The sequence below is a fragment of the Hyperolius riggenbachi genome, chromosome 10 (genome assembly GCF_040937935.1).
Source record: "Hyperolius riggenbachi isolate aHypRig1 chromosome 10, aHypRig1.pri, whole genome shotgun sequence".
Classification (NCBI taxonomy): domain Eukaryota; kingdom Metazoa; phylum Chordata; class Amphibia; order Anura; family Hyperoliidae; genus Hyperolius; species Hyperolius riggenbachi.
In genome coordinates this window covers 152,555,350-152,570,100 of record NC_090655.1, presented here as the reverse complement: position 1 = coordinate 152,570,100, position 14,751 = coordinate 152,555,350, and the positions used below count along the sequence as shown (strand labels likewise).

General features: G+C 45.2%; 1 protein-coding gene across 2 annotated transcripts in view; it reads left to right on the top strand.

Annotated features, from left to right (window-relative positions):
• The window catches only part of GHITM (growth hormone inducible transmembrane protein), a 52,058-nt gene that overhangs the window by 16,987 nt on the left and 20,320 nt on the right, over positions 1-14,751 (top strand). For both annotated transcript variants that reach the window (XM_068258864.1, XM_068258863.1), the window contains exon 5: positions 10,586-10,727. In XM_068258864.1, the coding sequence (XP_068114965.1) occupies positions 10,586-10,727 (142 nt within the window). The remainder of the gene's footprint in view (positions 1-10,585; positions 10,728-14,751) is intronic.

The following is a 14,751-nucleotide window of genomic DNA, read 5'->3' as shown; positions in this document are numbered from 1 at the left end:
GCTAAAGCGAACAAAATTTTGGGATGCATTAAAAGGGAAATAAAAACTCGAGATGCTAGCATAATATTGCCCCTGTTTAACTCTCTAGTAAGGCCACATCTGGAATATGGAATTCAGTTCTGGGCACCACATTACAAAAAAGATATTGCAGTTTTAGAGCAGGTGCAGAGACGAGCTACAAAATTGATACGTGGGATGGAAGGTCTCGCTTACCAAGAAAGGTTAGATAAACTGGGTTTATTTAGTCTAGAGAAAAGACACCTTATTGGAGATCTAATCAACATGTATAAATACATCAGAGGGCAGTATAATAGCTTGGCGGATGAGCTTTTTGTCCCTAGGCCTTCTCAAAGGACTAGAGGACATGATCTGCGCATGGAGGAAAAACGTTTTAGCCATTTATTTAGGAAAGGGTTCTTTACAGTAAGAGTGATTAAGATGTGGAATGCATTGCCACAGGAAGTCGTTATTGCAAACTCTATACCTGCATTTAAAGGGGGCTTAGATGCTTTCCTTGCTTTGAAAGACATCCATGGCTACAATTACTAGGTTATGCCTAATGATGTTGATCCAGGGATTTTATCTGATTGCCATCTGGAGTCGGGAAGGAATTTTTCCCTTTTGGGGCTAATTGGACCTTGTGGAGGTTTTTTCGCCTTCCTCTGGATCAACAGGGGTATGTGGGGGACGGGCTGGAGTTGTACTTTGTACTGGTTGAACTCGATGGACGTATGTCTTTTTTCAACCAAAATAACTATGTAACTGTATGGCAGAGGTTACTGCTCATTTACATCTACTTCAGATACAAATAGTCCCATACTTGGACGATCTGCTAATTTTTGCGGATTCAAATGAAAAATTGTTGGCTTACTTGGATTTGGACCATTCAGGTTTTTTCGAAGCTGGGTTGGTTGCTAAACTTGGAAAAATCCATGTTGACCCCATCCCAAAAGGTGAAGTACTTGGGATTCTGGATAGGCTCATCAAGAGAAATTACTTTTCTACCGAAAGAAAAGCAACTCTGTATGCGAGAGAGGATTTGTTTTTTTCAGAGAAAGAGGAGGCAACTCTCAGAAAGGGCGATGTATCTGTTGGGATTAATTACCTCCTCCATTCCGGGGGTGGTATGGGCTCAAGCACACACCAGGAAGCTACAGGAGTGGACTCTGCAGGCATTGAACCATGGCAGAACCCCTCTAGATCAGTGTTCGCTACCCCTGGTAGTAAGGGATTCCCTCAGATGGTGGGAGGAGGAATCCAATCTCAATCAGGGCATACTATGGCACCCCGCTGCAGTGGTAAGAATTTTCACAGATGTCGGGAGGGCTGGGGGGCTCACTGTGGGAAATTTCACACTTAGGGCCTATGTGATCAGGAGGGGAGTATGAAATCCTCAAACTTCAGAAAACTCTTGGAAAAATGCGTACAAATCCACAGCGCTTGGTACTCAAATCGGCATCACAGTGCTCAAAAGCATATTTCCACAGTGACCATCACCAGAAACACAGTGTTCCCTGATGACGGCGCAAGGCCGAAACCGGTAGGAACTGGAGACTGGACAACTTAAATGAGATCGGTTTTTGGATTTTAAATGTGTACTGGGTTACACTATATGCTTTTAACTACTAAGGGTCCCTGTCAAAAGGACCCTGGAAGTAAGTCGTAGTATATGTGATGTAGATTCAGCTTCTAATAAATGTTTATGTGATTATTGGATGGAGAAGTGACCTTTCTCGATTTATTTCTGGTGATGGTCACTGTGGAAATATGCTTTTGAGCACTGTGGGGTTACTGCAGATGCGGATTTGAGTACCAAGCGCTGTGGATTTGTATGCATTTTTCTTGGAACCGATTGTGGATGTGGTTGATCCTGAGCAGCTGGTGGAACATACACATGAGATAAAGTTTGGATCAGCGCCTGTATATACTACAAAATTCTGAAAACTCTTGGCAGTGAAGCTAGCTATTCTCGATTTCCTTCCCCTGCTCAAACAAACGCATGTGATAGTCCTCTCGGATAACATAGTCACAGTCTCATACATTTGAAAACCGGGAGGTACAAGTCAGAGATCTGAGAATTTTAGCGCAAGAGATTCTACAGGTGGCAGAGGAAAAATTCTTTTAATAACCTCTGTTCATATAAAGGGCTCGCACATTTTTGGGGCAGATCGTCTGAGTCGGCCTCGACTAATAGAGGCAGAGTGGTCCCTAAATGGGGAATTATTTCAAGAAATCTCAGACATGTGGGGTCCTCTGGAAGTAGACCTTTTTGCGTCTCCTCTCAATTCAAAAACAAAGGTCTTCTCTCTAGATCCATCCTCCCCTCCGGAGAGATTGGATGCTCTGGCAGTCCCATGGCCAAAGGGTCTCTTGTATGCATTCTCCGCCGTTTCCACTGATCTTCCGGGCACTTTGGAAAGTGAAGGATGCAGCTCAGGTAATCTTCATTGCTCCCTACTGGCCACGCAGAATCTGGTTTCCGGATCTTTGCGTTCTGGCAACCAGGGGTCCATAGTTCTTACCTCCCCAGGGAGGACCTTCTTTTACAACAGGACAATGTCCACCCAGATCCAGGGAAGTTTTTTTTTTTTTTCCCTGGCAGCCTGGTTCTTCAGGGGGAAACCTTAGAGTAAAGGTTTCTCAGACCGTATGATTACTACAATGGTCAGCTGTAGAAAGCTTACCACAAGAAAGATTTATTGTACATTTTGGAAGGTTTTTTGTTCTTGGAAGGTTAAAAAGGAATCATTAACAATGATATACCTTCTATTCTTGAGTTCCTTCAGGATGGAGTTGATTTAGGGTTAGCCCCTAGCACTCTAAGGGTGCAGGTGACGGCTCTTTCTTTATTTTTGAATGTCAAATTAGCCAGGGAGCAGGCTGTAATTGATTTTTTTGAAGGCGGTGTCTAGAGCTAGACCCTTGCCTAATAAAATTGTCCCACCTTGGGACTTAAATTTAGTTTTGAAATCATTAATTGATACTCCTTATGAGCCGCTGAATAAGGCTACGCTCAATGTTCTGACGTTAAAGACAGTATTTTTGGTTTCGGTAACTTCGGCCCCTAGAGTAGGGGACATTCAGGCCCTTTCAATTAAAGATCCATTTATGCAGATTTTTCCAGATAGGATTGTATTTAGAACAGATCCAGCGTATCTTCCAAAAGTCAGTTCTACCTACCATAGGTCCCAAGAGATAATACTTCCGTCTTTCTGTGACCCTCCCTCCAATGATAGGGAAGCTGAATGGCATAGACTAGATGTCAGGCGAGCAGTCCTAGCCTACCTGGAAGCAACTGCCTCTTTTAGAAGATCAAACCATTTGTGTCATTTTTGTTGGTACAAAGAAGGGCTTAAAGAGAACCCGAGGTGGGTTTGAAGAATATTATCTGCATACAGAGGCTGGATCTGCCTATACAGCCCAGCCTCTGTTGCTATCCCAAACCCCCCTAAGGTCCCCCTGCACTCTGCAATCCCTCATAAATCGCAGCCACGCTGCTGACAAACAGCTTGTCAGAGCTGGCTGTGTTTATCTCTATAGTGTCAGTCTGCTGCTCTCCCCGCCTCCTGCAGAACTCCAGTCCCCGCCTGCATCCCTTCCCTCCCTGCTGATTGGAGGGAAGGGACAGGGTAGGGACCGGAGCTATGCAGGAGGCGGGGGAGCAGCTGAGACTGACACTACAGATGTAAACACAGCCTCACAGCATGGCTGTGATTTATGAGGGATTGCAGAGTGCAGGGAGACCTTAGTGGGGTTTGGAATAGCAACAGAGGCTGGGCTGTATAGGCAGATCCAGCCTCTGTATGCAGATAACATTCTTTAAACACACCTCGGGTTCTCTTTAAAGGTGTCTAAGGACACTACAGGATCTTCTCAAAAAAATAGCATATTGTGATAAAGTTCATTATTTTCTGTAATGTACTGATAAACATTAGACTTTCATATATTGTTAGATTCAAATACACACAACTGAAGTAGTTCAAACATTTTATTGTTTTAATATTGATGATTTTGGCATACAGCTCATGAAAACCCAAAATTCCTATCTCAAAAACTTAGCATATTTCATCTGACCAATAAAAGGAAAAAAGTGTTTTTAAATCAAAAAAAGTCAACCTTCAAATAATTATGTTCAGTTATGCACTCAATACTTGGTCGGGAATCCTTTTGCAGAAATGACTGCTTCAATGCGGCGTGGCATGGAGGCAATCAGCCTGTGGCACTGCTCAGGTGTTATGGAGGCCCAGGATGCTTTGATAGCGGCCTTAAGCTCATCCAGAGTGTTGGGTCTTGCGTCTCTCAACTTTCTCTTCACAATACCCCACAGATTCTCTATGGGGTTCAGGTCAGGAGAGTTGGCAGGCCAATTGAGCACAGTAATACCATGGTCAGTAAACCATTTACCAGTGGTTTTGGCACTGTGGGCAGGTGTCAGGTCGTGCTGAAAAATTAAATCTTCATCTCCATAAAGCTTTTCAGCAGATGGAAGCATAAACCCACTTTTGAACTAGAAATATCGGCAGAAGCGCCTGACCTGGGCTACAGAGAAGCAGCACTGGACTGTTGCTCAGTGGTCCAAAGTACTTTTTTCGCATGAAAGCAACTTTTACATGTCATTCGGAAATCAAGGTGCCAAAGTCTGGAGGAAGACTGGGGAGAGGGAAATGCCAAAATGCCTGAAGTCCAGTGTCAAGTACCCACAGTCAGTGATGGTCTGGGGTGCCATGTCATAGTTGCATAGGTATTTTGGTTGAAAAAAGACATACGTCCATCGAGTTCAACCAGTACAAAGTACAACTCCAGCCTGCTCCCTCACATATCCCTGTTGATCCAGAGGAAGGCAAAAAAACCCTTACAAGGCATGGTCCAATTAGCCCCAAAAGGGAAAAATTCCTTCCCGACTCCAGATGGCAATCAGATAAAATCCCTGGATCAACATCATTAGGCATTACCTAGTAATTGTAGCCATGGATGTCTTTCAACGCAAGGAAAACATCTAAGCCCCCTTTAAATGCAGGTATAGAGTTTGCCATAACGACTTCCTGTGGCAATGCATTCCACATCTTATCACTCTTGGCTAAAACATTTTTCCTCCATGCGCAGATCTTGTCCTTTGAGAAGGCCTAGGGACAAAAAGCTCAGCCGCCAAGCTATTATATTGCCCTCTGCTATATTTATACATGTTAATTAGATCTCCTCTAAGGCGTCTTTTCTCTAGACGAAATAAACCCAGTTTATCTAACCTTTCTTGGTAAGCGAGACCTTCCATCCCACGTATCAATTTTGTTGCTTGTCTCTGCACCTGCTCTAAAACTGCAATATCTTTTTTGTAATGTGGTGCCCAGAACTGAATTCCATATTCCAGATGTGGCCTTACTATTCCAGATGGGGGTGATATAGCGCCTTCCCAGCTGCTATATCGCCCTCTATGCTGCTATAACGTATATGTTATACGCTATAGCAGCATAGAGGATGATATAGCGGCTGGGAACGCGGGGAATCACTCGCGTTCCCAGCCTGTCGGCAGCTGTCGCTGAAGCCGGAAGTAGGCGCCAGCAGGGACAGGAGGATCGGAGCGAGGCTGCGAGGGCACCATACAGCTTCAGGGGGCTGAGGGATGACCCAGGTGAATAAAAATCATTTTTTATTTTTGACTTAAAGGAATACTGTAGGGGGAAATTGAGTTGAAGTTACCCGGGGCTTCTAATGGTCCCCCACAGACATCCTGTGCCCGTGCAGCCACTTACCGATGCTCTGGCCCCGCCTTCGGGGTCACTTCTGGAATTTCAGAAAACCACTGCTCCTGCATTGCCGTGTCCTTGCTCATGCTGATGTCACCAGGAGCGTACTGGGCAGGCACAGACCATAGTGGGCCTGTGCAGTACCCTCCTGGTGACATCAGCGGGAGCAAGGACACGACAACGCAGGTGCAGTGGTTTTCAGACTTTAAAGTCTGAAATTCCAGAAGTGACCGAAGGCGGGGCCGGAGCATCGGTGAGTGGCTGTGTGGTCACAGGATGTCTGTGGGGGACCATTAGTAACCCTGGGTAAGTTCAACTCATTTTCCCCTGACCCCTTCCTACAGTATCCCTTTAAGCATCCCTCTAAGGCCGCTATCGAAGCATCCTGGGCCTCCATAACACCTGAGCAGTGCCACAGGCTGATTGCCTCCATGCCACGCCGCATTGAAGCAGTCATTTCTGCAAAAGGATTCCCGACCAAGTATTGAGTGCATAACTGAACATAATTATTTGAAGGTTGACTTTTTTTGATTTAAAAACACTTTTTTCTTTTATTGGTCGGATGAAATATGCTAATTTTTTGAGATAGGAATTTTGGGTTTTCATGAGCTGTATGCCAAAATCATCAATATTAAAACAATAAACGGATTGAACTACTTCAGTTGTGCATATTTGAATCTAAAATATATGAAAGTCTGTTTATCAGTACATTACAGAAAATAATGAACTTTATCACAATATGCTATTTTTTGGAGAAGATCCTGTATATCAAGATGGCTAGGAGAGGTTATTGTTTCTGAGTATAGCAGTCAAGGCCAGTCACCTCCACAGGGTATAAAAGCTCATTCTGTAATATCTCTGTCAACTTCATGGGCTGAAAGATCAGGCCCATCATTGGAACAGATCTGCAAAGCGGCCATTTGGAAGGATCACCATACATTCATAAAGCACTATAGGGTGGATCTCCTATCCAGCCAGGACATATCCTTTGGCAGGAAAGTTTTACAGAATATCATCCTTCCCTAAGGTAATTCGCTTCTCGTTTGTCTCTCATGTAATTGAGCCGTCCTGGAGGATGAGGAGAGAACTGTTTCCTTCTGGGGGAGGAGCTGGCTATCTCTCATGTAATTGAGCCGTCCTGGAGTATTTGTAGAAATACCACTACCGGTTAGCTCTACCCGTAGTTTAACTCTTCACTGTTCTTCAAAATGTTTTTTCACCGTCTGTAATTTATAAAAAAAAACAAAAAACTTCCTCGCATTGAGGCATAATCATGAAATGAGTGGTATATGTCATGGCATACAAGTTGTACAATACCATTAAAATTGCTGCATGCTGTGAGTTTCATAAATATGTCTGGATAGGAAATGATGAATATTGCAATAAAAATACAGAACAGTAACAAATTAAACAACGGATGTAACTGCAGGATTACTTTTATTAAAGCATGAGGTGGGTGGGAGGTTATTTCTACTATTGTTGGAAGCCTCTGGATGGTCAAGAGGCTTCTCTGCTCCTCATTGAGCCCACCATTCAAGGCAAGGGCAGTGTTTCCAGGGCTGTGGAGTCGGTGCAAAAATCCACTGACTCCAATTTCTCAGTTTAGGATTCCACTGACTGCGACTCCTCTAATTTGCATATTACAATCTTGTTGTTTGAAAGTATATAACATGAAATTCATCTCTTAACAGCCAACGCTTAGGAATTTTAAAAGACAACTGAAGTGAGGATATGTAGCCTGCCATATTTATTCCCCTTAGTCATAGACTAAAACTAGTCCTTGGTAAGAGTACTTGTAGAAGGTACAGACAGGAACGAAGAACATATATCAGGCCCTAGGCAATGTAACTGTGGGTACATGTAAGAGGGATGTTCAGGTACTCTGCAGGGAAATGAGGGGATTCTTTCTCTATTACACATTCTTCATGTACAATCTGCACCAGGTTTATGGGTGATAGACAACACCTCTGTTCAATATGCACAACGTTCTAAGTGGATTCCCTGCAGCTCTGTTGGGAGTGCATATGTACAGTTTAGTAATACTGTGTAACAAAGTAATCCTGAGTTTTATACATCCCTGGGGTTTCCTCCAGCCCCCTTCAGGCTAATCAGTCCCTCGCTGTCCTCCGCCACCTGGATCTTGTACTATGGGTCCAGGTACTTGAGCCATTTGGGCGTAGTGCGCATGCACGCACTCTGCCGCCTGGAGCATACTACACCAGCGCAGCACTATTGCCCAGGTGCAGAATATTCCTGGCTGTGGGAGCGGCACACGGCCGGACAGCGCTGACTGGTTGTTTTACCGAGACTCGTAGCAGAAGATCCAGATGGTGGAAGAGGACAGCGATGCACTGATTGGCCTGAAGGGGGCTGGAGGAAGCCCCAGGTATCTATAAAACTTTTCTTTAATTCGTAGTCACCAAACCAAATTTTAACATATCAAATTATTTGATTTCATGAGCAAAGGGCATTTGCATAAACCAGCATCAGCTCAGAATTATTTGTCTCATTGACCATCTCTATTAGTGTGACAGCTCATCAGGCTTTAGTCTTACACCGTAGATCAGAGGTCCCCAAACTTTTTCAGTCAAGGGCCGGGTCAACATACTGCAGACTGCTGGGGGGGGGGGGGGGGTGGCGCAACATACATAAAATGATGTTGAAGATCATTCCATTGAGTCTAGGTATTGATTCCCCCGAATCCTGTTTGGAGGAGAACTCCCAGCAGCAGTCATTCAGTCATGCGGTGCCCGAGGAAAATGTCTTTTTCCACCAGACAGTGAAGCATACCCAGGTGACCAAATAACTGCTGGAAGCCAGTGAATGACTGCTCGCTGGTTTCTACAGTATGTTGATGGGTGGTGCCAGCACTGCTATTCTATATGCGGGCAACCAATATTTAAAGGTACAGTGGGCCGCATCTATAAGTTATACATTTTTCTGCTTGTGGGGGCCAGTGAAAAAGCCTCGGCGGGCCGCATTCGGCCCATAGGCCTTAGTTTGAGGACCACAGGCATAGATGTTTAGTATATATAAAAGATTCCAGTGTACACATCATATATACAGTCACAATCAGATCTGTATACCTGACTTTAAAAATACGGGAACTGCTTTATTGAAGCAGCACAAGTAACTATTTTTGATTGGTTTATTTCATTTTTGTGGACTAAGCACAGCTATTACTGTATATATAAATTATTGATGACTATTATCTGAGAGGAGTTGGAGTCTGTGCATTTTTTTTTCCCGACTCCAACTCCAGGTACCCAAAATTGCTCCGACTCCACAGCCCTGAGTGTTTCCCTTCATCTTTTGACCATACTTCGACCACAAATGAGTGCATATGGACAGGGCATGCACAGGTAAAATATGTGCAAGTTTAGTAGACAAAGCTGCTTATGCACAGCTTTTTCCCCTTTGTGCACAAGCACTCTGTTCTACTAGATATGAGCAGACCTTACTTGCGCCACCCCAGTGTAGATGCAATTGCGACCAGAAGACACATATTTCACTTGCTTAATATAAACGGTGTTGAGGGACTCTGGTTAAATGTAGAGCGGATTTCTGGTAAATGTTAACATATAAAGGAAATTGAGTTAAAATACAAACTTTGTTTACTTATTATTATTATTATTATTATTTATTGTATTTATAAAGCGCCAACATATTACGCAGCGCTGGACATTAATTTAGGTTACAGACAATAGTTAGGAGTCACATACAGCAATATGACAATACAGGAATACAAGAAAGCCCAGATCATGCAGCACAGTATGAGTACAAGGTAATGCTTAGTCAGTCTTTTGATGGGAGCATGGAGATTAGGCAAGTTAGGTTCACTCAAATGCAGAGCATGGGTTTACAGTAATGGAGGTGCATGATCAGGTAGGACACAAAAGGAGGACCCTGCCCAAAGGCTTACAATCTAGAGGGAGAGGTAGGGACACGAGAGGTAGGGAACCAGAGTTCAGCTGTGGGTTTAGAGCAATTGTGAGGGGTGGTAGGCCAGAGTGAAAAGGTGAGTTTTGAGGGCCTTCTTGAAGGTGTTGAAGGAGGGGGCTGCCCTAATGGGTGGAGGTAGGGAGTTCCATAGTGTTGGAGCTGCTCTTGAGAAGTCCTGGAGGCGTGCATGGGACTGGGTGATGCGGTGGACGGTCAGGCGAAGTTCATTGGAGGAGCGGAGTGAGCGGCTTGGTGTGTATCTCTGAGTAAGATCAGAAATGTAGGTTGGACAGGTTTTGTGGACGGATTTGTAGGTCAGACACAATATCTTGAATCTGATTCTGGACTGGATAGGAAGACAGTGGAGAGGGATTCACGGAGGGGAGCCGCCCTGGTGAAGCGATGGGAGGAGGGGATAATTCTGGCTGCTGCATTCATGATGGACTGCAGTGGGGCTATTCGGGTCATAGGGAGACCAGACAGAAGGGCATTGCAGTAGTCAAGGTGGGAAATTATGAGGGCATGGGTTAGGAGGTTTGGTGGTGGCAGAGGTCAGGAAAGGGCGAATCTTACAGATGTCACGAAGGTGGAAGTTGCAGGACTTTGTGAGGTTTTGGATGTGGGTAGTGAAGGAAAGTGCGGAGTCCAGGGTGACACACAGACAGCGGGCTTGAGAGGTAGGGCGAATGGTAGTGTGGTTAACAGTGACCTGCACATCTGGGAGGCCCAGGAATGACCTGGGTGGGAAGATCATAAATTCCATTTTGTCTAGATTTAGTTTCAGGAACCTGGTGGACATCCAGGAGGAGATGGCAAATAGGCAGGAGGAGACCTTGTCCATGGTAGTTATGTTGTTATGTTGTCTCATACTAGCTCATTCACTTATTAATTTTTGTTTGCAGCGTTTGGCCTCAGTATGTGAAAGATAGGATCCGATCCACTTACATGTATTTTGCCGGCAGCATTGGTCTCACAACCTTGTCTGCTGTTGCTGTCAGCAGATCTCCTGCTTTAATGAGCCTCATGATGAGAGGATCCTGGCTGGTAAGGTGTCCTGGGCTTTTCGGTTCACCCTGACCTTCACCTTTATGTAGCCTCTTAGTTAAAATCTAACCTCAGGCGCAGGTCATTTCCTAACACTGTGTAGTCGGTTGTTGGCATACTTTGTTTTTATCTATGTAGAAGATCCTTTAGCTGTTCTCAGATGTCAGTGCAAGAGTTAAAAAAAATTGGTAGTTTATGCAAATGAGGTAATCTTAAAATAACCAAGAACAAGAGTAGGGGCCCATTTACACTTAATCAGTTGGTGTGTGTTAGTACGCGTTGGTACACGTTTTTTCCATAGCAGTGCATTGTGAAAAAAGACTTCAGTTAAAACGTGTAAAATGTGAAAGGTGCATAGGAACCATGGGCATTACTTTGAAAATCAGTTTTTTCAGTTAAAACTGAGAGCAACTAATTAAGTGTAAAATGGCCCTAAGGGGCCCATTTCCTCTGTGCCAGCATGCGGCTTTCACAGGGCTGTGGAGTCAGTACAAAAATCATCCACACACACTCTCTCTCTCTCTCTCTCTCTCTCTCTCTCTCTCTTCTCTTCTCTTTCTCTTTCTTCTCTTTCTCGCTTTCTCTTTCGTTCTCATTCCTTCTTCTCTTTCCCCTCCTTCTCTTTCCTTTTCTCTTTCTCTTTCCTCTCTTTCTCTTTCCTCTTTCTCTTTCTCTTTCTCTTTCTCTTTCTCTTTCTCTTTCTCTCTCTCTTTCTCTCTTTTTTTTTTACCTGAAAAAACAGAAAAAAATGATTGACCACATATAAGTCGGGGGTAGGAAATGCTAGATTGGTGCAGATGGAAATGATCTGATCAGATCATAGTATTTGTACTACAATGACATTTTATCTGATTGGATTTATATTAGCTGTAACAAAGAAATGTTTTTGTTTAAAGGTTACTGTATTATGCTGTAATGCTTATGCTGTTGTGTATCTTTCAGAGCAGAGAGGACATTCTGAGTTCAGGTCCGCTTTCAGGATAGTCCTGCTCAGAGCTTCCCCCTCTCCATGCAGCCCCTACTACATGCTCCAACATGTAGTAACTGGCCCCCCTCCCCGAGTGAAGCACTCACCTTAATGTAAAATAAAAAGCTAGGCAATAATGGGCGCGTGATCCCCCAACCCCCCCCCCCATCATGTGCTCACTGTTTAGTGTTGCACATTCAAGCAGATGGCTGTGTTAACCCCCCAGCGTGCAGCTTTGATGTGTCCGCTGCGTATTTCTCTCCCCTGAGTGTCTCCGCAGATGTGTGCATAGTAAGCAAATGAAGCCGCTTTACTATGCACACATCTGCGGACACCCTGGGGGGGGGGGGGGGGGTGTAGAGAGAGACACAGCGGGGCACATCAAAGCTGCCATTCATGTCTGGCGGCGCGCTGAGGGGATAACACAGCCACCTGCTTTAATGTGCAGCACTAAACAGTGAGCAAATGACTGGGGGGATCACGTGGCCATTGTTGCCTAGTGGTGGGTGCTTCACTGGGGGGGGGGGGGGGGAATCACTACATACATGACTCTCATACGAGCCGACACCCCCCCCCCCCCCCCCCCAACTTTTGGGCCACTTTTTGGGCTTGTATGCGAGTATATACAGTAATTCCTTTTACTATAATTTACATATAACAATCTTGTTGATTGTAAGTATGTAACAAAAAGGCATTTCATCACTGCCAAACCTTAGGAATTTTAAAGTTTTATTAAGATTGTATCTGCTTTTGGGAACAAAACAAAGATTCTGGCTAATAAGCTGTCACACTACCATGTTGGCCATCCGGACCCGTCACTGATGACGTAAATGTCCTGGCACGTCTGCATAATAAGATTTACCATGTAGTGTTCTCCCCAGAATTTTTTTTTCAGCCGGGTGGCATGGAAAAGTAGCCGGGTGGGGTTTAATGGTCGTTAGCCATTACGTGTGCTGGAAAATGGATGTGGCCATGACATGGGTGTAGCCAACTGTAATGTAACAGTATAGTGGGTAAGTAGGTCAGGCTGGTGGCTAGTGGGGTGGGTGGGTAAGTAGGTGAGGCTGGTGGCTAGGTAGGGCTCTCCCCCTCCCTCTTAGATAGCATGGCAGCAGATCGCTTTGCACATTGATCCTCTGCTATTTCCCGAAAGTGTCCCCCAGCTTCAGCACCCACTCCCTGCTGTCAGACAGGGTGCAGCCCTGCTGATCGCCCGGATTCCACCATCCACCCCAGCCAGCGGTGCGCGTGCCAACCACTGCGGGACGGATCCACAGCGAAGAGCCCTCCTATTGATAGGTGGGCTGGATGGATGCCAGTTGATTGGCGAGAACGCTGACTCATCCCGCCCCGTTCACCTATCATTACTAGAGACTGGGGGAGGGTTTACTATACTGTGAGGAAATATCGCCCTTGAAAAGTGTCCCCGGCTGGAGGCTGTGCGGCCTCCATTGTCTGGCGGATTGCCACTCAGAGTGAATACTTTGAAAAATAGGGCCAGTGCTTGAAGGCCTCTTTTCCACGGACTGTTGATAGGCAGTAAAATGCTTCTCAAACTCTCACAACTGCTCACTGCTGCCTGGTAACTGCTCACTGCCGCCTGCTAACTGATTGTCGAGCACACAGCTCAACAGTCCGTGGAAAAGAGTAAGAGTGATGCTTAGGTACTCTGCATGAAAATAAGGGTGAATCTTCCTCCATTACACATTCTTAAAGGATACCACAGCTGAACAAACAGAAATATACAGTGTGTAGGGGTAAAAATTACTTACTGTGACTTCCTCCTGCCCCCTCCTTCTGCTGCGGTTCGTGGAAGATTCATGCCGGTGTCCCGGCAACTTGCTTGACCCTTGACCTGGATATAAATCTTCGATTCTTCACTTCTGGTGGCGCATAGCTATGGGCTCAGAAGCACTCTGTCCCCTGCATCTACTCTGGTCTGCGTGTGCGCTTCATTACACAGCTTTCACATGATTAATCATGTGTAGATGCAGAGGACAGCGTGCTTCTGAGCCCATAGCTATGCGCCACCAGAAGTGAAGAGACGAAGATTTATATCCAGGTCAAGCAAGTCGCCGGGACACCGGCATGAATCTTCCACGAACGGAGGGGGCTGGAGGAGGTCACAGTATGTAATTTTAACCCCTACACACTGGATCTTTCTGTTTGTTCAGCTGTGGTATCCTTTAACCTCTCTAGCGTTCTGGACGAGCTGAGCTCATCCAGAGACGCCGGATGTCATCGCTCAGGCCGTGCTGGGCCGATTTGGATAATTTTTTTTTTTCAAACACGCAGCTAGCACTTTGTTAGCTGTGTGTTTGCTGCAATCGCTGCCGATCCACCGCTACCCGACGTGTAAGAGGGGCCCCCCCGCAGACCCCGTGCACAGCCTGGCCAATCAGTGCCAGGCAGCGCTGAGGGGTGGATCGGGACTCCCTATGACGTTGATGACGTCATTCCGTTCGTCGCCATGGCAACGGGGAAAGCCCTGAAGGAAATCCTGTTCAGAACGGGATTTCCTGACGGGCATAGGTGGCGATCGGAAGGGTGGGTCGGAATCTGAATTGTTTACAAGGAGTTCATATGTAAAATATAGGTTATATACAAATAAAGTTTTATATACAAATATAGGTTATATACAAATAAAGTTATATACAGTAGTATATGACTTTATTTGTAGTCACCAACTCCAAATGTAGTAATTTATCAATTAATTTCATGAGCAAAGTGAGTTTGAAATCATGTAGAATTGGTACGGGAGCTGACAATATAAATAAAAAAATACATACATACATACCGTATTTTTCGGAATATAAGACGCACTTTTTCTTCCCCAAAAATGCGGGGGAAAAGTGGGTGCGTCTTATATTCCAAAGATACGGCAAATGTGGCCCCGGAATATACTTACCGGATCCTGTCGCCGCGATCCTCTCCTCGCCTGGCTCTCTTCATCCCAGGACGTCTTGTCAGTCACTGTGAAGGTCTTCAGAGCCCCAGCTGCCCGCGCTCCTCTTCGCTGCAGTCTTCGTATAGACTGCAGCCTTGCGGTATACATAT